The sequence below is a fragment of the Delphinus delphis genome, chromosome 1, assembly GCF_949987515.2.
Source record: "Delphinus delphis chromosome 1, mDelDel1.2, whole genome shotgun sequence".
Classification (NCBI taxonomy): Eukaryota; Metazoa; Chordata; class Mammalia; order Artiodactyla; family Delphinidae; genus Delphinus; species Delphinus delphis.
The window spans coordinates 151,769,824-151,794,893 of NC_082683.1; the positions used below are offsets into that span (position 1 = coordinate 151,769,824).

The following is a 25,070-nucleotide window of genomic DNA, read 5'->3' on the forward strand; positions in this document are numbered from 1 at the left end:
CCAGGCAGTGGGGACTTGGGTCCTTGGTCACATCCTTTTCTTCCCATCCTCCTTCAGGTTGATTGAGTCCAGCCTCGGCAGTGTAGCCACAAAGCTCAATTTTTTCATTCATAACCTGGCTCAGATGAAGTTCACAGGCTCAGACGACCGGCTGACCCTTTCCTTTGCTCCCCGAACACACACTCTCAAGAGCTCTGGCCGCATCACTGATGTATTTCTCTGCCGCCACGAGAAGATCTTCCACCCCAACAAAGGCTACGTAAGTGTTTTCTCCGATCTGACCCTCCCTTGCTCCCCACTGCCCCAGCTTGTTGGGGTTCTGACTGTTTCTTCCCTTCCACACTGCGGGCGCTGGAGTTGACTGAGCACCCTGTGCTGGGAGCAGTCATACCCCCCTTCCTTCTCCACTGCCCAAGTGGCCTGCCTACAATCAGGGAGCTGAGTTGGATGGCTGTTCCCTCTGAGTCAAGGGTCTTGTGAAACAAGGATTCTTGTTAATCTTTGCTTTCATTTTGCTGCATATGTATATTATCTTTGTCTCCATCAGAGACATTTTTATCCTCTTCCTTCTGGAAAGCGTAACTCCTCCAACACATGTGTGTGTGTGCGTGCGCACACACACACACACTTCTGTCCCCTCACCTACCCCCTTCATTGGGTGTAGAGGGTTTGGCAGGGAGTATTCTCTAAGATTTGGATTTTGCAGATTTACGTGGTAAAGGTGATGCGAGAGAATGCTCACGAGGCCACTTACATCCAGAGGACGTTTGAGGAGTTCCAGGAGTTACACAATAAGCTGCGGCTGCTCTTCCCTTCTTCCCTCCTGCCCAGGTATCTGTGGCCTTTACTCTCTGCACTGAGGGATACTGCGGAGGGAGAGCGGATGGGGGCTGGGCAGGACTGCGGGAGTGAGATACTGCCCTTTGGAGAAAAGACCTATGTCCTTGGTTTTCTCCTCCTGGCAATGAGTTTGATGACAAGTGCTCCCCCTGGTGGTCATGCTCTTCTGAGGCTCTCAAGAGGTCTTCCTCCAGCCTTGAAAATAAGCTTGGGTCCACCTGCCAGGAGAGCAACCTGGGTCTAAAGGCAGGGGATTGACTGAATCTGAAGATTTTTCGAAGTTTCTAATCTTCTAAAGAGTAAAAGTATGTTTCAAATAGATAAACAAAATGCAGTGTATATACAAAATGGAATATTATTCTACTGTACGATTCCACTTACATGAAGCACTTAGAGTAGTCAAATTCATAGAAACAGAAAGTAGAATGGTGGTTGCCAGGAGGGAGGGGGAGTTGTTTAATGGGTATATAGTTTCAGTTTTGCAAGATGAAAAGGGTTCTGGAGATGGATGGTGGTGATGGTTGCACAACAATGTAAGTGTACTTAATTCTGAACTGCACACTTAAAAATGGTTAAGACGGGGACTTCCCTGGTCGTCTAGTGGTTAAGACTTCCCCTTCCAATGCAGGGGCTGTGGATTCAATCCCTGGTCGGGCAGCCAAGATCCCACATGGCTCGAGGCCAAAAAACCAAAAAAAAAAAACCTATAAAACAGAAGCAATATTGTAACAAATTCAATAAAGACTTTAAAAGTGGTCCATATCAAAAATATATATATTAAAATAATGGTTAAGATGGTAAATTTTATGTTATGTGTATTTCACAACAATTTATAAAAGCGATTTTTCAAACGAATTTTTACCTTGATGGGGAAAACTGGGGGCTCCAGAGCCGCTGAGGCACTTCTGGAGAGCTGTAGGACTCTGCTCAACGGTTTGTTTTTCTCATCCGGTGTCCTAGGAACTGTCTGGTGTGAGATACTGCGTGTGTGCCCTTGGCACAGGCCTGGGGAGCTTGGGGAGGCATGGAGTCGGGGAAAGGTCCCTGGGAATGGAGGCTGGTGAGAAATGCAGATCAGGTGACTGAAAATGCAAGTGAAATGTGACTAAATCCTGTTGCCTCTTCATTATCTTTCCCCATCTTCCCCCTCCTGCATCGCCACTGCCCACCTGCCGTGCAGCTTCCCTAGTCGCTTTGTGATTGGCCGCTCACGGGGAGAGGCGGTGGCGGAGCGGCGGAGAGAGGAGTTAAATGGCTACATCTGGCACTTGATCCACGCAGCCCCTGAGGTGGCCGAGGTGGGTGGCTGCCTCTGTTCCTGGCTGTCCCTGGCGCTGGTGGGGGGTGGGGGATGCGGACAGAAGCGGGTGGCAATCATGGAGGGGACTTGGCTTTTCTGGGTCTGTGTGCAGAAAGAGGTGGGTGGGTCGTGGCTCCAGCCCCACAGGACTATGCACAGAAATGCAGTGAAACACAAACATGCAGCTGGGCACGCGGAGAGACATGTCCGTGTTAGGTGCTTGTAGTGAGCAAGAGCCTGAGGAAATGGAAGGTTTTGAGCAGGTTGAGTGTGTGTATCCGCCCAGATTTTTCTTTAAACAAATGGTCCTATAATGGGCATAAAGACAAATACAGTCATCCGGAGTCCCATCAGCCTAAAAAACCATCTAACCCCATTTCCATGTTTCCTTCCTATTTATCCGTATATAAATGTGACTTTTATAGTTTTATAGTGGTCATAGCTTAAATATGATGCTATATTCTGTTCTTTTTTCACTTAAGTGTTTATAGTAAGCATAACTTTAAATATGTGTACCAAATTAATACACCAACTTGCAATACCGTAATCTCTTTAACCATTCGCTTCTTGAAAGATATTTAGATCATTCCCCTCCCCCCTTTTTTCACTCTTAATGCTAGAGTGGGTATTTTCACACATTTTAGTTTTTGGTTTTGTTTTCCCTAATTGCTTAGTAAACATTCTCAAAAGTAGGATTCATGGTCTTTGTCCAAGGCTGCGTCAGGCATTAGATCCCCGACCAGGGATTGAACCCTGGCCTGCCAGCAGTGAAACGCCAAGTCCTACCCACTGGACTGCCTGGGAATTCCAAGAACAGACTGCTTTTGCCCTGATGTGACCTACTTTTATTTGATTTTTTTTCTTTTTTTTAAACTTTTGTATTATGAGAACTTTCAAAACATATAGGAAAATAGAGAAACAGTATAATGAATGCCTGTATGTCCATCACTTAAACAGTTATTATTTTGACGTGTTTGAGTCATCTATTTTTTATGAAATATTTTAAATTAAATCACAGACATCGTGACTTCTACCCCTAAGTACTTACTATGCGTCTCTAAAAAACAAGGACATAATCTTACATAACTACACTGTCATTATATCACCCCAAACATAGTCCATATTCAAAATGTCCCTGTCATCTCCAAAATTCTTTTAACAGTTGGTTTGTTTGAGCCATGACCCAAACAAGAACTGCATATTACATTTGGTTGTCACATTTCATAGGTCTCTTTTAATGTGGAACAGTCCTTTTCCTTTTTTCACTGGGCCATTGTCTTACTGAGGAATGACCCTGTTTTCTGATTCCATTCCAGTGTGATTTGGTGTACACCTTCTTCCACCCCCTGTCCCGGGATGAGAAGGCTGCGGGCACCAGCCTGGCTCCCAAGTCCTCAGGTACAGTGCCTTCTCTGTGACATTTCTGCCAACCTCTCTGAACCATTCCCAAAGGTCATTTTTCCTGCCCCTGCCCCTTCTCAGTTCTCCTTCCTTGACTCGTCTCTCTTCCTTTGCTTACTGGCTAGAGAATCTGCTTTCCCACTCAGGCTATGGGTCCACAGCTCCTTGAGCAATTCCCCAGGGACTGGATATGCTTACACACTGGAATTGGATAGACGCCCCCAACCCAACTCTGCGTCATGTTCGCGGATGCCACTTGGCAGATCCCCGATGGGGTATCAGGACTTTGACGTGGAGTTACTGGCGGGGGGTTAAAAGAAAACAGAAATGTCTGCCTGGCACCAGATGGGGACAGGGCTGGCCTCATGACCTTTCTCAGTTTCCTTTGTCCCTACAGATGGCACATGGGCCCGGCCGGTCGGAAAGGTTGGGGGAGAGGTGAAGCTGTCCATCTCCTACAAAAACAACAAACTCTTCATCATGGTGATGCATATTCGGGGCTTGGTAAGTGCATACACAGTCCTCCTTTGGATCTTTATCTTTCTTCTGGTACTTTTCTGACTGATCAGACCTTTTCTGCCCCCCTCTCGTGAGAGTAACCACAAAGATTACTGAATGAATACCCAATGGGCCTGCTACCGTGCTAGGCCTATGATATGACCAAGCAATACTAGACACAGCTTCTTACTACCTGTGGTCTTTGGCAAGTAGCCCAATTACTCTTAGCCTCGTTAAAATGAGGATAATGTTAGCACCTATCTCATAGGGTTGTTATAGGGATTAAATGAGATAATGCATGTAAGAGCACTTGACATAGTGCCTTGTATCATTATTATGGTGATTATTATAAGGGAGAGGCCCAAGGGGCTTATTTCCTGGTTATAGAGGTAAGGCAGCCATGTGACATCCTTCAAGCATAATCAAGGCAGAGTATAATCACTAAGTTTTTGGTATGATTCTAAGAACCTTGTGAGTGGGAGGGGCAGGGAACTCTTATTGAATACCACGATGTGCTGGACTTTTGCAGGTTGGGGCATTAGTATGTAGCAGGAGGTACATGAACTTTGGAATCAGAGAGATCTGGGTTTCACTCTTACAAATCATTCATTCATTTTATTCAACAAATCTTCATCAACTGCCTACCGTGTGCCAGGCACTGATACATTAGCTCTGGATACAAGGGTAAACAAAATAAAATCCCTGCCCTCAGGGAGCTTACATTCTAGTAGGAAGAGGCAGACAGACAAATAGTTAAGTTAAATATATGGCAAGTCAGATAGTGGTAAGTGCTCTGGCGAGAAATAAAGCAGAGAAGGAATACCGGGGTGGAATGAAGCTAGCAGCAATTTTGCAGTGTTCAGGGAAACCCTCATTGATGAGGAGGTATTTGGGCAAAGGTGGAAGGAGGTGAGGGAGGGAGCCATGCATATACATCTGAGGGAGGATTGCTCCAGGCGGAGGGAGCAGTTGAACCCAAAAGCCCTAGTCAGGAGCCTGCTTGGGGCATGTCAGGAACCGCAGGAGGAGGCCAGTGTGGCTGAAGCCCCTGCAGCAGAGGGGAGAATAGCAGATGGTGAGGTTGGAGAGGGCAGACCAGAGCCTTGGTCCCACAGTCTAGAGCGTGGCTTCTCCGTGAGTGAGATGGGAGCCCTTGGAGGGTTTTGCACAGAGGCGTGACAAGATCTGACTTAAGTTTTAAAAGGATCAGGCTGAGTGAATCACTAATTGGCTGACCTTGAACAAGCAACTTAATCTCTCTGACTCATTTCTCTACCTCTTAGGGGTTACTTGGATCAAAATAGACAAAAGATGTTGGGCAGAGATATCTGGGGACATGATGGTTCATTCAGAACAGACCAAGTTATGGCGTGCCCTGAGCATTCGTATACAAAGTATAGACTGGATATCATAGGCAATCTGATGGATGTTTTAGGAGGACACCTAACGTTACCGTGGTAGGTGTTTCTAGCAGAATGCAGTGGGCTGGGAAGCATAAATTATTGTGCATTGCAAGAAGCTAGGTGTGGGAGAAGAGGGTCTGGATCAGGGAGTGATCACAGGAATGGTGATAGAGAGACAGATAGAAAAACCTTCATCTTTTTTTTTTTGGTTTTCATTCCCTTCGTAGCAACTGCTCCAGGATGGGAATGATCCCGACCCCTATGTCAAGATTTACCTCCTTCCTGACCCTCAGAAAACCACTAAGAAGAAAACCAAAGTGGCCCGGAAAACCTGCAACCCCACCTACAATGAGATGGTATGTGGGGAAGGTGCTGGGTGGGGCTGGGGTTGGCCGACTGTGCCGGTTTGTAAATAAAGTTGTATTGGGATGTGGCCATTACTATTCATTTAAGTCTTGTCTGTGGCTGCTTTCATGTTGTAGCAGCTGGGCTGAGTCATCGTGACATAGATCAGAATGTATGACCTATAAAGCCTAAAATACTTCCTATTTGGCCCTTTATGTAAAAAAGTTTGCTGATACTTAAGGTAGGGATTCCACAGCTGCGGCATGGTCTGTGGGGAGGAAGAGCCTGCTGGTCCTTTGCTGATAATGAGCTGTGGCCCCAATGACAAGCCTTCATTTGCTTGAACTCTGAGCTAAGAGCAGGGGTCTTTGTTTATTTTTATTTTTTATTTATTTATTTGGCTGTGCCAGGTCTTAGTTGCAGTTGCAGCATGCATGTGGGATCTAGTTCCCTGACCGGGGGTCGAACCTGGGCCCCCTGCATTGGGAGTGTGGAGTCTTATCCACTGCGCCACCAGGGAAGTCCCCCCAAGAGCAGGGTTCTTTAAGCTTCCCTTGGGTTCTGTATGCTTTCTCTATTCCTTCGGGCTCTGTCTGGTTGGGGAGGTAAAGGGGTCTCAGCCAGATCAGATCACACCACCACAGACTTAAGCATCTCCCCCTTCCATGTTCCCTCTCTCACTACTTCCCTTTCTTCCCAATTTTGCATTTGCAGCTGGTATATGATGGAATCCCCAAGGGAGACCTCCAGCAGCGGGAGCTACAGCTGAGTGTGCTGAGTGAGCAAGGATTCTGGGAGAACGTTCTGCTGGGGGAGGTGCACATCCGCCTGCGAGAGCTGGACCTGACCCAGGAGAAGACCGGCTGGTTCGCACTGGGATCTCGAAGTCATGAGACTTTATGAGCCCAGTGGAGCCGTGGCCCAGGACCCCAGGCTCATGGCAGAGCTGGAGGAGAGGACTCTCCCTGCTTGACTTGCCCCTTCCTTGTGTAGGGGCAGGGCCCTCGGTGGGGCTTCCCTCTGTCCCGGCGGATCGGGCCTCCGTGGTAGGAGGCAAGGAGGGTAAAGATGCTCTCTGCTATCCGCTCCTCTGCAGACTGCATTTGGGTTGGTTGTGATGAGCAGCCCCTTGGAGGCTGTGAGGGTGCAGCAAAGTTTTAAGTTTACCTTGTGTCAAGGGAGCAATGCCTGGTTTGAGGTGTGGGGGGTGGGCTGTAGAAGTAGCATTTGGGGGGAGGGTGGGTGGATATCTTTATTTTTATTTTTAAAAAATGAAATAGTAACGTTGTCCTAACTGGACAGGAAGCCTCGTGAGAAGGGACTTACATGTGCCTCAGAAGGCAAAAGAGGAATTGGACTTTTTGTATGATTGAGGTTCTTATTGGACTTTTCCCTAGGATTTTGTTTGTTTGTTGTTTTTGCATTTCTATCTATAGGAATTATTTGGGGAGAGGCCCAGTGGGCCCTCAGTTAGTGCCCTCCGTCTCTGAGGCAGGTCGGGAGGGACAAGGAGGGCTGCGTGTGCTGGACTGAGGCCTGCGCCACTGGGCCTTTCTGATTTTGCCTCCAAAGGAGAGCGATGTGATACCTACGTGTGTAAGGAAGGGCCTTCCGTATGGAGGTCTGTAGAGGACCTGTGTTCAGGGACCTGGGCTCTTTTGGGGGGAGTTTTTCCTCTCGTCTTCCCCTATTTTGCTAGGACTTGCCCTGAATACTGTCTTCTACCCCTCCATTCAGCTCTTCCGGGGGTCATCTGGTCCCTGTGAATACGCCTGGGTGCTCCCCCATAGGTCTCTCCCTTCATTTTTCTCTGGTGGGATAAACTGCTGCCTCGGCCCTTAGGTTTGGTTTCACCCCAGGGTGTCTTGGCCCTAGGAATGGGCCTCTAGGCTGCAGACGTCAGCGTGGCTGGCTGTTGGGTGGTTTCTGGGAAGCTTTCCTCGTCATCCACCACTCCTTTTGTTTTGCTGCTTCTCTCCCAAACTCCATTTCTGTCACATTTTTTTAACAAGAATTTCTCTCATTCTATGGGGCCATAAACCTATTTTGTCTGGAGCCAAAGGGATGCCCCAGCTGAAGAAAAGGGGTGCGGGTGGGGAATCCCATCAAAACTGTTGTTTTTGCCAGTGATTTTCTTTGGTTGTGAGGAGGCTGGATTGAGCCGAGCTGGAAGGGAGAGACTGGGTCTCTGATCTCTTAATACTCTTCATTCCCTACCAAATGGATTTGAAATTCACTTGTGCGCTTTACTCCGAAAGGTTGTCTTCCTAGAAAAAAGGAGAGACTTTGAATTTGATATTAACTTTCTAAATTGGCTGGTTGTGCCCGGTGACTGGGGAATGGAGTTAAGTGGGGATACGATGTGGACTGTCCCTCCCCAGCTCCAAGGATCAGAAATTCCCCCTTTCGCTGACTCATTCCATAACTAGAGAAAGAAGCTCCATTCATTGAAGCCACAGAGCAGCAAGGAAGTTGAAACTTTTAAATTTAAAATGTAAAGGATAAAGCTGGCTGCTGTGGGCAGGGGTTAGGGGAGTGGAGAACAGAGGTGGAACTTCTCTAGATGAATGGACCAGAGATGTGTTACTGGCTTTTTGCCTGTAGCTCATTTTACTTTGACCCTCTATGCCCCTGTTAAAGAGAGAGGTCTGTGTACTGTACCCACATCCCAGACATCCTTTTTCTCCTACTTTCTCTGGAATTGTATTTTCTAATAAATGATGTTTAGAAAAACAAAACTATCATTTTCAAGATTCGTTGATGTTTAAATGTCTAGATTAAAACATCTGATGTACAAGATGAAGATAATAATGATAGTAGTGTTTCTACAAATGGTAACTTTTATATGCACTGGTGTGGTGCACGGGGCATTTCACACGTGTCAGCTAAATCTTCCCTTAAAACAACTTGATCAGGTGAGTATTATCATCCCCAGTTTACAGATGAAGAAACTGAAGCCCAGAGAGGTTAAGTAATTTGCTTAAGGACATAGCCAGTCGGCCTTGGCTCTAGAATTTGAACCCAGGTTTATTTGACTCTTGAGTGTTTTAATATACATGATGTCATTTTTCATTGCAACTACCCTGGAAAGTAGACATGGCTCATTTGTTAATTCTGTCAACAAACTTTTACTGTGCTTACCAGTGTTACCAGTGCTACCTGGTGGCGTGCCTCCATTCATAAAGAATACAGACCTTGGAGCTGGGCCCTGGGCCCTGTACCAGGTAACTGGCTGTGGGTTACAAAGATAAATTAAGATAGTTCTCTGCATTTAAGAAGTTTACTGCCTAGTGATATTTAACTAACCCCATTTCATAAGAGAAGGAACAACCCCTGAGATGCCATGCAACGATTACGTTGTTAGAGCAGAGCTGTAGCCCAGAACTGAACCCCAAGTGGAAGCTGGAGGTGACATGACCCTTGTTCAAGCAGTTTACCCAGAAGTTTTCAAAACTCTCCGGTGTGGAGTCATATTTCATGCTGGGAAGTTTTGTGGGGTTTCCAAGGGACTTTTAGTAATAACAGTAGTAAGTGATAACCTACCTGCTGTGTTTCTAAGTGGTTTTGAGGTGTCACTGCAGTTCTGGGCAAGTCCCAATGGACCTTTTAAAAGTTAGAACTTGAAACCGGCAAGAGTCTTAGTTAAGGAAATTTCTTGGCCAAATGGGGTAGAAATCTGAACCACCCAGAGGGAGTGGGAATGAGGGAGCCGGGGAGTTGGGGGAGAGGGGATGCCCAGGGAGAAGAGAAACAAGCCCAGGAGACTGGATTTTCTGCGTTCAAACAGAGGTGGTAAAAATGAAGTAACTGGACTTGTTAGGATTTGGGAGCTAAGGGTTAGACTGGACTTGAAAGGTCAAAAGCGAGGCAACATTTTAAGTTGGGAGGTAATTCTGGTGCCTGGGGACTTGTCTGAGGTGTCTGTCCACAACACTAATGGCCTTCTCTGGGTCAAGTGAGTACCAGGCACTGTGCCTACTAAGATGACAAAGGTGTGGATCGCGTCCTCAAGGAACTCAGAGTCCAGCTAGGGAAGCAGACATGGAAACAGATGGTTACAGTGCTGTGTCTCAGGGACAGGGGTGGAAAAGGGGAGGGGTGGGCAGGCAGAATGGGAGCTATTTGAACTGGGTTCCATCAGAACTCTGGATTTCATTCTTAGTGTGACGGGGATGGCATTACAAGGTTTTGAGAAAGGGACTGCAGCACTCTAATTTCTGTTTTCAAAGATCCTTCTGGCTGCTGTCTGAAGCAAGAATGGAAGCAGTAGTCTAGGAGGGGAATGAGAGTAGCATGGGGATAGTGAAAGGTAGTTAGAATCTGGATATATTTTGAAGGTAGAGCTGACAGGATTTGCTGTTGGATTGGATGTGGGGTTGAGGCAAAGAGGAATTGAGGATGACTCCTAAGTTTAGGGGCTTGGCAACTGGATGAAAATGACTGTGGGGGCATTATGGGATGGGGAAGATGGGCTTGGTGGATCACAATTAAGGGTTTTGATCATGGTAAGTTTGAGATGTCTGGACATCCAAGTAGAGAAGTAGGAGGATGGAATCTGAAACCCAATGGAGGGGTCCGTCTGGAGTTTAGAAGTGGAGGTCAGCATTTAGTTGGCATTTAGTGCCATGGAACTGGATGAGATCACCTAGGTTAGAGAGGCTAAAAAGAAAGAAGCCACAGGTGACTGAGCTCTGATACAGGTCAACATTTAGAGGAAGAGGAGGAGTCACTGAAATTGTAGGGAAACCAAGGGAATGGTGTCATGGGAGTCTAAAGAAAAGTATTGTCAATATCCTAGGGCTGCTGTAACAAAGGACCACAGACTGGGTGGCTTAAACAACAGTCTCACAGTTCTGGAGGCCAGAAGTCCAAGATCAAGGTGTCGGCAGGGTTGGTTCCTTCTGAGAGTTGAGAAGGAGAATCTGTTCCATGCCTTCTCCTAGCTTCTGGTGGTTTGCTGGCAATCTTTTGCATTCCTTGGCTTGTAAGTACATCATCCCAGTCTCTGCCTTCATGTTCACACGGAGTTCTCCCTGTGTGTGCACATGTGTCCAAATTTCCTGTTTGTGTTAAGACATAGTCATGCTGGATTAGGGCCCACTGTAATGAGCTCATCTTAATTTACAAAGACCGTATTTCTAAATAAGGTCACATTCATAGGTACTGGGGGATTAAGACTTCAATATCTTTTAGGGGAGTGCACATCAACCCACAAGTTAGAGAACTGGATTTCGCAAAATGTTCTTAGTGATCTTGATGAGAGCTGTTTTAATGAGTGTTGGGGATGAAAGCCACATTGGAGTAGGCTGACGACAGAATAGGTGTGGAGAAAGTGGAGACTGTGAGAATAGACAACTCTCGAGAAATTTTTGCTGTAGTGGTGTAGAAACTCGGAGGTGCAGGAGAGATTTTCTTTTTTTTTGTTTTTTTGCTTGTTTGTTTTAAGATAGGTGATATTAACCCATGTTAATGTGAGTGTTCCACCAGCTTAATGAATAAACATTGTGAAACAGTCTCGGTGTAGGAGATGCAAAGCTGCTAAGGAACTATCTAGGGGGACTTACCTGGTGGTCCAGTGGTTAAGATTCTGCGCTTGCACTGCAGGGAGGTGCAGGTTCGGTGCCTGGTCTGGGAACTAAGATCCCACATGCCATGCTGCCAAAAAAAAGGAACTATCCAGGAATGCCCGGCATGGATGAAATTTGTCATTACAAATAGGAAGTGAGTCAGTCAGCATGTCTGAGTGCTTTTCTCCAGCAATGGCTAGCTGCAAGGGGGTAGGCTCAGAATAAGTGGACAGTTGGGTTTCACTAGGGTTGGGGTTTTGCCAGAGAAGAATATTGGTGTAGAGCACAAGAATGAAGGGTTTTTGCAAGGGGGTAGTTTCATACTGGACCATGGAATTCATGCTTGGGTAAGGAGGGAAGTGAAGGAGGGTGATGAATCACAAAAAAAGTGGTAATGGCAATGGTTTGGAGGTTTGGGGGGCTGGGGGGCGGTGATAAGTACCTGAATAGGGATTCCAAGGCAGCGAGCTGGAAAGATAGGAGGTGGTTTCCGGAGTATGGGTACTTGGAAAAAGATTTTGGAGGTGGTACTGACTGAAAAATGAAGTGAAAAGGTATACACCCTTTACCTCAGGCCCTGCAAAATCTTTAAAAATAAAAATAATTAGCTGAGGTTTAAATTATCTTCTGCCAAAGCGCCAGTCAGCTGGACTGTCTAAAGACTTCTTGTCTTCACCAGCACGCACACAGCCCTGGCAACACAGCGCTATCTCTGCGAACAGAGCTGCCCTCCCTCTGCCACCTGGTTGATAGCGGGCTGCAGGAGATGGTTCACACTTTAGTTTCCTGCAGAGACTGACAAGGCAAAGTCACATATTCTTAGACTTTTCCAGTACTTTATGATTGCATTTTTTCCCTTTAGAGCAACTTCCAAGGTAAGGAAGATAAAAAGTATGTATCCAATGACTAGATGGGGAAGGAAAGGCCCATTCAAGATGTTTTAAGGAATATTTGGGGGGAGGCTCATGGTGTTAGTGATAAATTTGAGAGTGGAATGTAAAAGTCTTGGCCGTAAGGAAGATGCTGTTATTTTAAAGTATTATTACCCTTCCATTCATTCAACAAACGCACCTATTATGTGCCAGTCAACATGCTAGGTCAGTGGTTCCTAAACTTTTTGGTCTCAGGACCCCTTCCTTTATACACTCTTAAGAATTGTTGAGGACCCCAAAGAACTTTTGCATATGTAAATTATATCTATGGATAATTATTGTTTTAGAACTCAAACCTGAGGAATTAAAAAAATATTTATTTAAAAATAACAAACCCATTACATGTTAACATAAATAACACTTTTTTTTTTTCTTTTTTTTGTGGTACGCGGACATCTCACTGTTGTGGCCTCTCCCGTTGTGGAGCACAGGCTCCGGACACGCAGGCTCAGCGGCCATGGCTCACGGGCCCAGCCGCTCCGCGGCATGTGGGATCTTCCCGGACCGGGGCACGAATCCCTGTCCCCTGCATCGGCAGGCGGACTCTCAACCACTGCGCCACCAGGGAAGCCCCAACATAAATGACACTCTTAATGAAAAAAATTTTTTTCAAAACAAAAAAGTCTAGCAAGAAGAGTGGCATTGTTTTACTTTTTTTTCCAAATGTCTTTAATATCTGTCTGTATAAAAGACATCTAGGATCTCATATCTGCTTTTGAATTCTGTCTGTTGCCAGATCCCATATCATGTGTCCTCTAGAAGGTACATGTCCACTATATACTCATGAGAAAATGCGAGTTAAAAAGGAAAATAGGGGACTTCCCTGGTGGCACAGTGGTTGAGAGTCCACCTGCTGATGCAGGGGACATGGGTTCGTGCCCCGGTCCGGGAAGATCCCACATGCCGCAGAGCGGCTGGGCCCGTGAGCCATGGCCGCTGAGCCTGCGCATCCGGAGCCTGTGCTCCGCAACGGGGGAGGCCACAACAGTGAGAGGCCCGCGTACCTCACAAAAAAAAAAAAAAAAAGGAAAATAACAGCTTAGTATTATCATGAAAATATTTTTGACCTTGAGGATCCTCTGAAAGGGTCTTAAAATGGGATCCCCAGGGGTGCCCAGACCATACTTTGGGAACTACTGGCATACAGCCCTCAAGGAGCTGAGACCAGCAAGAGAGAAGCATATTTACAGGGATATATAGTGTAGTGCTCTAATCGAGTATAACAATATAATTCTGACTGGGAAGGTCAGCAAAGACTTCAAGAAGGTGTTGCCGTTTAAGTTGGACCTTGAATCATGAGTAGGTATATAACAGAGGAGGTGATGGCTTTCTTGGCTGAGGAACAGCGTGAATAGTGGCATGAAACAAGCCCAGTGTTCCTAGCGTATAACCTGCATGAAGGGAAGTTACTGAAGAGAAGGCTGGAAAAGTATAGTGGAAGGACAGACTGTACAGAGCCTTTATTCTGCAGCTGATGGGAAACAACTGTTAGCTGCTACATAACAAATATTAGCTGATGTTTGTGCCCCTACTCTATCTAGGGTAGGCACGATATTAGGAATTTAGTTCACTCACCAACCCACTGAAGCTTTGAGTATTTAATTTGCATACTTGGATCTCTTGGTCTGTTATTAAACTGACTCCTATTATTAATACATTTTTTCTGAAGTTCTGAAGTTCTTAGAATTGTAAATGAGATATTTCCAGAGATATGGATAATAAGATAAAAAGGGGTAAACCACAGAAATCGAGGACCTCTTAGTTTCCTAGAAAGAAGTGGCTGTTCTCTGAACAGTCCCAAGAAAGAGGAGCAGCTGGCCTCCTCTTGGCTCCTAAAAGACCCTACTGCTGTCCCCAGTGCTCAAAACTGCTACACTCCCTCGGTAACAGATACTTGACTTCAGAGGTGTCGATGAAAAAGTTTTAGCAGAAATAAAGAAATGGACTAAGACCAAACTCACAAGAGAGAATTAAATGTAGCAACTAAAATTATGAGACATAATTTTTTCAAAGGATAATGGTCTGTGCTTCCTTCTTTGGGTGTTGTATCCTGTGGTTCTGTGGGCTCAGGATACAAATATGACTTGAATATGACTTGAATGGGAAGTATAAAAGAGAGTAAACAGTTCTGGGGGCTCCGTTTCTTTCCTTCTCTGTGACTTCAGTTTGCCCCACCGAGGGAATTGTCTAACAGGGACACCACCTGAGAAACATGAGTTCACTTTTTTATGAGACATATGTGGGTTGGATGCTGAAAGACCCCAAAGCTAGATCCTAGGTAGAGCTAAACCGTTGGTTAAAAACCCTAAAACCGAGGGGGCAGGAATGCATAATGATTCATTTTTCACTTAGGACTTATTAATCACTCCACATTACTAGTGTTAACACCAGATATGTATCTACACAGCATTTCCCAACTTTTATTATACTAAGATCTTAGGTTGATGATCTACTTAGCACTCAACAACACTGGAACCCCAGTGTTGCCTAGATATATGCAAGGCTAAGGTATCTGTATACACTTGGGTGTGTATTAGGCCGTTAAAAGGCTTCCAGGGAATTCTCCACCTCTTTAAGCCGCTCCCTTTGGCCCAAAGGGCGGGGAGGAGGGGCTGGAGGGGGAGGTTTCCTAGGCGACCGCCGAGCAGCAAGTGCGCACGCGTAGTGCTGGGCCTGGCTGATGCAATCTCCCTCGCGCGAGCTGCGTCTACCGAGAGTAAGGAAGCCGACAGGGACCTGAGCTAGGCCAATCAGAGGCCACAAGGAAGAGTGCGGAAAGGCCCGCCCGCCTGATCCTGCGAGTGACGTTCGGTGGCCCTGAGCTGGTGGCGTAGCCGTCCGCCCTCCTTCGTCTCGTCCGCTTGCTTGGAGGCGTCCTGCTTCGGCGCTGGCCCTGCGGCCATTTTGAGCTTCGCTTCCACCAGCCAGCCGGCCCAGCCCTTCCGGGGTCGCTTAGCTGAGGGGCTTTTCCACGGTCAGTCTCTCCTGGCAAGTCGCCGCCGCCGCCGACGCCGCGGAAGGGCTTCTATCTATGGTGGAGAGGGCTGGAGAGGACTAGGACACCTCCTTTCCGCCAGGATGGATGTCGCCTCGGCCGCCGCGTCCTGTGCCCGCCGTTCCGGACTGTGGTCTGCCGCCCGCGGCCGAAGCCGCTCTCCTCTGTGGCTCTTCTGTTGGCCCGGGGATCGGCCTGGGGCATCAACTCCGCCGCTGGGCAAGGCTGAGACTCTGTAGGCCTTTTGGAGTCCCTCCCGGCCGCCCGCCGCTGAGCTCCGCTTTCCTCCCTCAGAGACTTGCCGAGAACGCGGAGATGGAGCCGGCAGCAGACGCATCGCGGAAACGGGCCGCCCCGCGGGCGGACTCCCGGTTCCGGCTGCCCTTCTTCTTCCCTCGGCGCTCGCGACCAGGCACTTCCAAGTTCCCCGCACCTCCTGCCCCGGAATACTCCGGGGATCTCAAACTGGCTTCTTGTCCCCCGCCTGAGGCTCGGCGCAGCTCGTGGATGCAGCTGCTTTCCCAGCTCTTTGCGCCGCTCCCCGGCTTGCTTCAGAAGCTGCTAATCTGGAGCCAGCTTTTCGGTGGGATGATTCCGACCAGATGGCTAGATTTTGCTGGAGGCTACAGCGTGCTGAGAGCCCTGAGGGCCCGGGAAGAACCCGACGCCCCCACAGCGCCGAAATCTCTGAGTTCGCTGCGGCTAGACCCCTCGGCTGACGCGGCCGCCGTTCCCCTCGATTGGCTAGAGGAGGGCATCCACTGGCAGTGCTCGTCCTCAGATCTAAAATTGGAACTTAAAGCCAAGGGAGGAACTTTGGACTCCGCAGCCCACGCTTTTCTCCTAGAGCAGCAGCTGTGGGGAGTGGAGCTCCAAGCCAATCTGTTCTCCGGCCGGGAACTTGGCCCTTCGCCCTCCGGGCCTCTCAACGTTCAGCGCTTAAGCAGTGCCAACGTCGTCTCCTATTTGCTGAACCCCTCCTATCTGGACTGCCTGCCCCGGGTAGAGCTGAGCTATCAGAGCAGCGTTAGAAGTGGCGAGCTGGTCGATTTCCAGGCGCTGAGCCCAGAAAGCGGCTGCCTGGATGAGGTCCCGTCTCATCCCCAGCCGCTCAACGCGGAGATGGCTTGCGTCTCGTTGCAGGGATGTGCGCCTCTCTCTAGAGAAGGGCTGCCCGAAATCCACCATCTTCGCATGAAGCGGCTGGAGTTCCTTCAGCAGGCCAGCAAGGGCCAAGCGTTACCCACCCCTGACCAAGATCATGGCTACCACAGCCTGGAGGAAGAGCACAGCCTGCTCCGGATGGATCTGAAGCACCGCAGAGATAGTGCAACACAGTGTGTTCCCGCTGCTGGAGCCGTTCCCGGCACCGCTCAGGAACCCACTGAGGAGAAGGTAGAATTGTTGACTAAAGAGGTTCCCCTTGCTTTGGAGAGACAGGGCACCTCGGAAGGCTGTCTATCTTGTGAGGTTCCTACGGAGCAGGAGCCTGGAGAGGACCAAATAAGTGTAATTGACTCCTCAGACATAGACGATGACCTTCCCATTTCTGCCAGGCCAGCCTGTAGCAACAAATTGATAGATTACATTTTGGGAGGTGCAGCCTGTGACCTGGAAACAAGTTCTGATTCAGAAGGTGAGGATTGGGATGACGACGCTGAGGATGATGGTTTTGATAGCGATAGCTCACTCTCAGAATCAGACCTTGAACAAGACTCAGAAGGGCTCCACCTTTGGAACTCTTTCTATAGTGTCGATCCTTATAATCCCCAAAACTTCACAGCAACAATTCAGACTGCTGCCAAAATTCTTCCCAGAGACCCTTCTGACTCAGAGACGGATTTGTCTGAGAAGTCTAATCTAGAAAATCCTCCCTGGACTGCAAGCCTTCCTGAGTCTCCTGACCATAATTCTGGGGAAGAAGATGACTGGGAATCTAGTGCAGATGAAGCAGAGAGTCTCAAACTGTGGAATTCTTTCTGTAATTCCGATGACCCCTACAACCTTCTAAATTTTAAGGCTCCTTTTCAAACATCAGGGAAAAATTGGAAAGGCTGTCGAGCCTCAGAGAGGCCGTCTGAGTCTATTGTGGCCATTTCTGAGTGTCACAGCTTACTTTCCTGTAAGGTACAACTGTCAGGGAGCCGAAAAAGTGAATGTCCAGACTTGGTACAGGGTGGGGTTCTTTCTGGAGCAAGACACACACATATCCAGAGAAAAAAGGTTTGTTTCTTTCTTTTAACATGCCTGATAATTTGTATTGCCTGTTCTGATGTGGTTAAGGATATCAGCATGACTTTCCTGGAGGCATAATAGTGCATATTTTTGAGGAAAGACTGCAAGCTCATACACTTGGATTGAGAAATGAGCCAGCCCCCCCCCCCCCCCCCCCCCCCCCCCCCCCCCCGCCACTTCCCTCATTAGAGTGTTGTTCCTGTCTGAATTGAAGGTGCCATTGTATAGATGTTAGCTCGAAGGTGCTGTTTTCTTTTGGATTGGCAGCTCTGGGCTGTTTTCCTCCAAGCTTAAACTTTGCACTTTTTTTTAAGAAACAGAAAAATTAAACCTTGTGTGTACACGATTTAATTCTAGAGATTGAGAAGGTCCTATTATAGCCATAGAGTTTTAAATGGTAATAAATAAATGGTTTAAATGGTGTTTGCAGACACTTAGTGTTGTAGTTACATGATAACAGTGTCTTCATTCCTGTCCGTTAGAACCCAAAGGGATGATGGTACCAAGTAGCAAGTCATATTTGTCTGGTTCTTTGCCATGAAAGAAAATACTAATTTCAGTATTAAAAACTTTTGGACATTTGGGATTTTGATTGACAGTCAAAAACAATACAGAAAATAGTGTTGCCTTTTCTTGAGAAAGTATTACTAGTTATCATTGGCCAGCTACAGGTTAATAATCATTTGTAACAATGATGGTCATTTATTTGGTTTTCTTGAGTAGTTGCTTCCTATTCCCAGACTAGTCTTAAAACTTCATGGAGCATTTTATTTTACTCTTTCAACACATTGTCAAGTTAACCTTATTTTGGGAGTCTTTTGAATTGCTTTTTTTTTTCTCTATTGTTTATTCAACTGAAGTTATTAATTGGAGAGTGATCCCCCCCAGACACACAGGGTATCTTTTATTGTGAAGGGAAAGTTTCTTCTTTACTTATATTTGGAAAGAGAAAGGTGTAGGTAAATTATTATTGACCTCAGATTCAGCAGAATCAAAGTTTCAAGTGGAAAGAACCATCCACTGTCTCCAAGTGACCAGCTTAATACTTTGAAACTCTTCCAGGGGTAGAAAATGTCCCTAAATGGTGGTAATCTTATGTCTTAGCCATAGAAGCAGAATAAGGCATATTAAAAATTAAATTTCAGTTTACACTTTTGTAAATGCTGTCATCAAAGAGTTTTTCTCTATATTTTTAAAGGGTCCCTGACAAAATGACCTATTTAGTGAATAGATGAGAAGCGAAATGGAGCAATGGAACGAGCACTTGGCACCTGGAGACCTTTGTTCCCCACTCCTGAGTAGTTAGGGCCAAGAGATTTGAGACGACAGCCAGAGCTAGGAAGTAACTTGACCTCTCATGGCTTTGATTCATTTATTTATCTTATGGAAGTAATAATAAGAAGAAGAACTATTGTATGAATTATTGCACGGTTTAAATGAGGTGAGTAGATAAAACTCACAGTTAGTTGCCTTGACTTTAAAATGGTAGCTCTTTCTTGTTCAGGGACCTCAGGCCAATCTCATGCCTCATTTTAGCTTGCTCATTGAATAAGACTGAGATGAGTCAAGTAGCTGTGTCTCAGCTATTACTATGAACTAGAAGCAACATTTATAAAAGATTTTGTCTGCGATATGGTAAAATTATAGCCTTTGACTACATGCCATTCTTTAGGTATACGGGAATAATGGATAGTGCCTACTTCTTAGAATGAGGCTTTCAGATCTGGGAGTTTAAAATGCTTTGTGTCATGGCATAACATTGTGCAGATTGTGGAGCCAGACTCAGGGTTTGAATCCTTACGCACCCATAGAAGCTGTGTGATTTGAACAGGTCAGTTAACCTACCTACCTTGATTTCCTTATCTGTACAATGGAGATGATAGTAATACATACCCCATAGGGTTGATATGATGATGAAGTGAGATAAAAATTGCTAAGTACTTTGAAAAGAGCCTGGCATATGATAACCACTATATAAATGTTTGTTGTTGTTATTTATCTTGGTGACACAATGAGTAACACTAGAATGCAATAACTTTTAAGGTATTACATACCTACTAATTGTCCTCGGGGGCATTCCTTGGCCTGATGTAAAGGGAATGAAAGTAGTAGGTCACGGTGGGATTAGCTGATGTAACTATTGAACGTATTTTAAAACAAGTTTTTACTTTTGGTGTTTGATAAAAAAGAAAAACTTCTATATTAGAAATTAAGTAGGGATTAAAAGAGACTGTCACTCCATGTGATCATGTATATTGTAATATTCTCAATTTCATGTATACGTAGTGATAGCATATTGAGGAATACAAAGAGGGTTTTTATCTTTACAGTCTCTCTTATAGTAACATAACTTTAAAGATACGTTAATTTTGCTGCAGTTTGTTTATTAAGTAACTCTCTTCCGTATTCTTTTTACAAAAGTAATAATATAAGAATAATACTACATATTTATGATTCAAGAATTGGAAAGCACTGAAAAGTGAAATTTTTTTGGAAAAAGGAAGAATAGAAATAAGTGACGATCTTGTTAAAGCTTTTGTGTTGTAATAAAAGCATTGACTCCAGGAATATATTTCTGAAATACTTTGTTTGGAAACATGTGTCATTTGGAAAAGTATCACAGAATTGATTTCCCTAAAGATTAAAAAAAAGTAAAGATTAATAACATCAGGAGAATTTCACTTACCCATCTGGATTGGGGGTAGTCTGGGGTTGACCGGATAATGGATGCGGGATGGGACTGTGTGTGTGTGTGTTTGTGTGTGTGTTGTGTGTGCGTGTGTGTGTGTGTGTGAGAGAGAGAGAGAGAGAGAGAGAGAGAGAGAAGGAGAAAGAGAAAGGAATTAAAGGGACATTTGCCCACTGTTTTATTCAGGTGCCATCTAGTCAGTTAGAACCCTTCCTTCTTTCCTCCCTCCCTCCCTTTCTTCCTCCCTTCATTCCTTCCTTTTGCTTCTGTTATATTTGAGATTAAAATTAGTCTATATCTTTATAGGTAACCTTCCTTGAAGAAGTTACTGAGTATTATATAAGTGGTGATGAGGATCGAAAAGGACCATGGGAAGAATTTGCACGGGATGGATGCAGATTCCAGAAACGAATTCAAGAAACAGAAGACGCTATTGGATACTGCTTGACATTTGAGCACAGAGAAAAAATGTTTAATAGACTCCAGGAAATGTGCTTCAAAGGACTTAATGTTTTCGAGCAATGTTAAGATGATGTGACAGCCTCTGGCCTTAGCAAACACTACCTCTTACTTGAGAGGTTTCTTTTAAAAACAAAAATTGGCAGCTGTCCTTTGACTTTTTTCTTAGAGGATATGCAACTTGGATCCAGTGACCTAGTTTAGTATATATTTTTTGCAACATATCCCACTCAGAAATGTACAGGTTTGAAGCCAAGCCCTGAAAATGAAGGATGAGATGGTGTGATTTCTAATCCTCCTTTTTTGTTCAGTTGGAGTTGTTTTTGAATGTTGTTTGCTTGCTGAAGTGAAAAGGGGACCTCTTAAGGTGTAATTTTGCACTTTGAAAACTTACTTTCTTGGGAAACAATATTTATAGGGTTTGAAGCCCATTTTTCATTCTAATTTAAATTACGTGTACCTGTCTAAAAACTTTGGGCTCTTTTTTCCCTCTGAACATTCTGAAATTAATGGGCTGTTATGTTTTCTCTATATTTTTTTATTTCAGTAATTTGGCCCTTCTACTTCAAGGCTAAGAAAATAATCTTGTATATACTACCAACTTAAAGTACATTATCTTGTGTCATTGTGGGTTTTTTTCTTTCTTTCTAAAAATGACTGGTTGAAAATATGTGGTGGGTTTTTATTTCTAGATTAAGCTCTACCTAGGATATTTCCAAGAACTGCCACAAAACCTATATGTGCAGTACTTTCTGTTACTTTGGGAAAGCTGCATATTTCTGCCAAATTTTAACATCTGATATACTTAATTTCTGTGCAAACTCTTTTTTGAAGAAGGTTCTGTATATGTTATTATAGTTCCCACTTGGGTGGTTCTTTGTGTCTTCAGTAGGTAGAAATTGTTGTAAAAGACTCCTGAAGTAATAATTGCATCATAGTTGCTTTTAAATTTAAAAGCTTAGAATTTTCCTAGGAAGAAGATAGGAGACATCTCAGAGCAATTTGGTCTTGTTGTATGTGCTCTCAAAAGAAAACCAGTGTTATTAATATGCCTCAGCACCGTCACTTTTAAAACCTGTCGGGATGGCACTGTGAACTTGGAAATGGACAGTTCTTAACTTTCCAGTTTGAAATGTAAAATGTAGACTTCAGTCAATATCCAAGTTTATTGTGTTCTCCTTTTTTAATAGTGAGAGAAGTAATGGCAAGGCCTATAGTTTCAGGAAAGAACTATAGTTTTAACAAACAGAAAGTCTTAATATCTTCAGCCCAAAGTTTACTTTTGTTTTTTTTTCCACTTGAAAAAAGCTGATATCTTTAATAAACAAAAGTGACAATGTTCATTTTCCAAAGCAGACTGTTTTTGCAGTGACTGATTGCGTTTGGTTTATTTAGCTAGTTGTACATGGTGTGCATTTGTTAGGTTGAGGGAATGTTAACCAACTCCTTAATGGTCTATTTTTGTTTCATGTGCCTCCTGTCACAGGTAATGGAAAACATGAATAGAATAGATGACCTCTTAATTTTGAACTTGTTTCAGAGTGGGGACAAATTTTTCATCAGAAGTGCTTGCAGGGTTACTACCTCAGTTTATAATCTACCTGGTCATTATTTTATTTGTTTGGGTTGCTCTAAGAACTGCCTCTAGTGTTAATATGTATATATATATTCATACTTAAACACACTGAGAGTACAAGTAAAAGTCAGATTTTTGCAGAGCCCTTCTTCAATGTGGTTTGTGCCCCTGCATTTTAGGTAATCACAGGGAATGCATTTATAGAGTCTGGTGTAACAACATGGAAATAAGCTAAGTTTCAAACACCAGCTGTGTCAGTTGGAAAGAAGGTGTCACTTGCCTTGAAAAGAAAACTTTGAAAATGTGTAGGCATTCTTTTAAAACCAGACTGAAGTATACTGTTTTCAGAGACTTAGGTTGTGTTTTGTGTTTCTGAAATCTTGCACCTCTGCATGTATGAAAATAATGGGATATCTTTACATTTACTGGATTTTGGAGAATTATTCCCTTGAGATTCCAGCCTCACTACCAAATACGTAAAAGCTTGGTGAAGAGTTCTCCCATTTACTACCCTCCTTTAAAAGAAGTGATCAGGCGGTGATAAGGACAAAAGGGACCATTTTAAAGTTGGACAAGGGAAGAAACAGAATTCTTACCAGTTTCATTCTGATTCTAGTTGTTAGAACAAAGTTAAACCTTCAGTCTTAAAATCCTTGGAAGTTTTAACTGAACATTTTACACACCTAAAAGTCTTGCGATGGTGCTTTAAGTATCAATGTAGCATATGAAAGGCTTTGTGCAGACAAGTAAAATTTCCTTTTCTGAGTGTTCAAATGTGATAACACCATCTCGTCATCTTTAACTTGAAATCAAAACTATCAGATTTTATTTTTTTATAATTTAAGGAAGGTGAAGTTAGGGGACTAGAAGACATCTAAATTGGCTTCTACAGATCCAATGATTTAAATGTAACCAGTTTGTTGGGACTTTATAGCTAAAATTATATTTGTGTATATAACTGTTAGCTAATCTGTAAATTGTAATAAATATATTTGCAATTTTTAAATGTTACAAGATATTTTGGTTCAATTTTATATTGTATTTTACATTATTTTCAGTATTACTGAGCAGGATTTCCAGAATTAAATCAGGTGTTTTTGTAGAAGCACTGTAAACTTTAAAGGTGCTGCACAAATTTATGTGGTTTAAAAAGGTTATGTGGGGCTTCCCTGGTGGCGCAGTGGTTGAGAGTCCGCCTGCCGATGCAGGGGGCGCAGGTTCGTGCCCCCGTCCGGGAGGATCCCAGGTGCCATGGAACGGCTGGGCCCATGAGCCATGGCCGCTGAGCCTGCGCTCCGCAACGGGAGAGGCCACAACGGTGAAAGGCCCGCGTACCGCAAAAAAAAAAAAAAGGTTATGTGACATGGAAATTACACCACAACTAACTGAAGTGGAAGGAATGGTAAGGGAATAAATATAATTGTAAACCACATTTTGGTATTAGAAAAAAGAATTTAGTTCTTAGCGTATGAAATGCCCTTCTTAGAGAATGGGGGTTTGATTCTAAAATTGGCCCCAACTATGTATTTCTTCTGCAAAGAAAACAGTAAAATTGTGGGCTTCCCTAGTGGTGCAGTGGTTAAGAATCCTCCTGCCAATGCAGGGGACACAATTTCAAGCCCTGGGCCGGGAAGACCCCATATGCCACGGAGCAACTGAGCCTGTGCGCCACAACTACTGAGGCCCTCACACCGCCACAACTACTGAGGCCCTCCCACCTGGAGCCCGTCCTCTACAATGAGAGAAGCCACCGCAATGAGAAGCCCATGCACCGCAATGAAGACCCAATACAGCCAAAAATAAAAACAAATTTATTTTAAAAAAAAACAACAGTAAAATAGTATTCACAGAAGCAGTAAATTCATATTCTGGGAATAGCATAGTGTTTCTACTAAGTATCAGGGAATTCGGTTTCTTTATTTTGTGCATTAATATTAATGATAACCATGGTATTTGTAAGTCATGATGTTACCTCATGATATTGAATAAATGTGATGGTAACATCAGAAAAAACAAACTTCTTATCCTGAAAAAAAGACATTTGGGCTATAGCAAGCCTGTTCATGGACTAAGGCATAATAGCATTCTTAATTTAGGCATTTGGATCTTCCAAGCTATTGAAAAGTTATTAAAGGTGTATTTCTGAACTAGAAAGAAATTAACATTTAGTTGCAGATAAATCAATGTTGAGTACAGATTGAATTGATGGCCCAGGTTATACTTCTATTACCATCTTGGGGTTAATTTAAGCATTTTTGGCTATGTCTCCCCAGGAAGGGGAGAAAATATAATAATAGTCATGTTTACACCAAGCCAGATTTATTGTTAATGACTATCCCAATATCCCTATAGAAGTTGTGCTGTGTTTCTTTTTTGTTCTACTTTAATAGAAAGTTTAAAGCAAATATTTAATTGCTGACCTCAGAAATGTTGATAGTTACACACAGATTTGGGAGTTTGTTGGTCTCATTTGGAGACTTCCTTTGGACCCTCCTTTATGTACCTTTTAAAAATAAAAATATCTTCATTTTTATCTCATGTTATTTATAAAAGTAATACAGAGATATAAAGACATCTGGTACATTCTAAAGAGTAAGTACGTTGCTCAGCATACCTCTTTGAGCTAAGAGACTTAATTTCTTTTTATGTGCATGAAGAGGTTTTGATATTTCTTCATTCAACTGATTATGACACGAATGTTGGCTATTTGGAATATACCTACATTGTTTCTCAGGATTCTTATGGACTTAGTTGAATGCTTTGGTCAATACAAAAAAAGTCTTTTTCTGCCTGGATTTGCTCCATTGAGACTAAGTTTTTATTGGTTAAT

At 44.2% G+C, this 25,070-nt stretch overlaps 2 protein-coding genes across 4 annotated transcripts in view; both read left to right on the forward strand.

Moving 5' to 3' along the window:
* Positions 1 to 6,973, forward strand: part of PIK3C2B (phosphatidylinositol-4-phosphate 3-kinase catalytic subunit type 2 beta) — a 39,512-nt gene extending 32,539 nt beyond the window's left edge. Inside the window, exons 26-32 of the mRNA XM_059996159.1 lie at positions 58 to 259; positions 707 to 831; positions 2,021 to 2,138; positions 3,457 to 3,538; positions 3,939 to 4,045; positions 5,670 to 5,798; positions 6,502 to 6,973. Coding sequence (XP_059852142.1) covers positions 58 to 259; positions 707 to 831; positions 2,021 to 2,138; positions 3,457 to 3,538; positions 3,939 to 4,045; positions 5,670 to 5,798; positions 6,502 to 6,690 — 952 coding nt within the window. The 3' untranslated portion in view covers positions 6,691 to 6,973. The remainder of the gene's footprint in view (positions 1 to 57; positions 260 to 706; positions 832 to 2,020; positions 2,139 to 3,456; positions 3,539 to 3,938; positions 4,046 to 5,669; positions 5,799 to 6,501) is intronic.
* An 8,607-nt stretch (positions 6,974 to 15,580) lies between these two features.
* PPP1R15B (protein phosphatase 1 regulatory subunit 15B) lies at positions 15,581 to 24,711 on the forward strand. Of its 3 annotated transcripts, none has more exons than XM_059996174.1 (2): positions 15,581 to 17,504; positions 20,512 to 24,711. In XM_059996174.1, the coding sequence occupies exons 1-2, from the start codon at positions 15,597 to 15,599 to the stop codon at positions 20,731 to 20,733; spliced, it is 2,130 nt and encodes a 709-aa protein (XP_059852157.1). In that variant the 5' UTR covers positions 15,581 to 15,596; the 3' UTR covers positions 20,734 to 24,711. The 3 variants fall into 3 exon arrangements, with proteins under 3 accessions (XP_059852157.1, XP_059852172.1, XP_059852164.1); XM_059996189.1 differs by having other exon boundaries at positions 15,596 to 16,676; XM_059996181.1 differs by having other exon boundaries at positions 15,596 to 16,917; positions 20,512 to 20,672.
* Positions 24,712 to 25,070: the final 359 nt, after the last annotated feature.

Bases quoted from the DNA above. Each gene is read 5' to 3' on its own strand.
- PPP1R15B (XM_059996174.1), top strand. From the start codon at position 15,597: ATGGAGCCGGCAGCAGACGCATCGCGGAAACGGGCCGCCCCGCGGGCG. The intron at 17,505-20,511 runs GTTTGTTTCTTT...ATATCTTTATAG, and splicing joins CACATATCCAGAGAAAAAAG to GTAACCTTCCTTGAAGAAGT.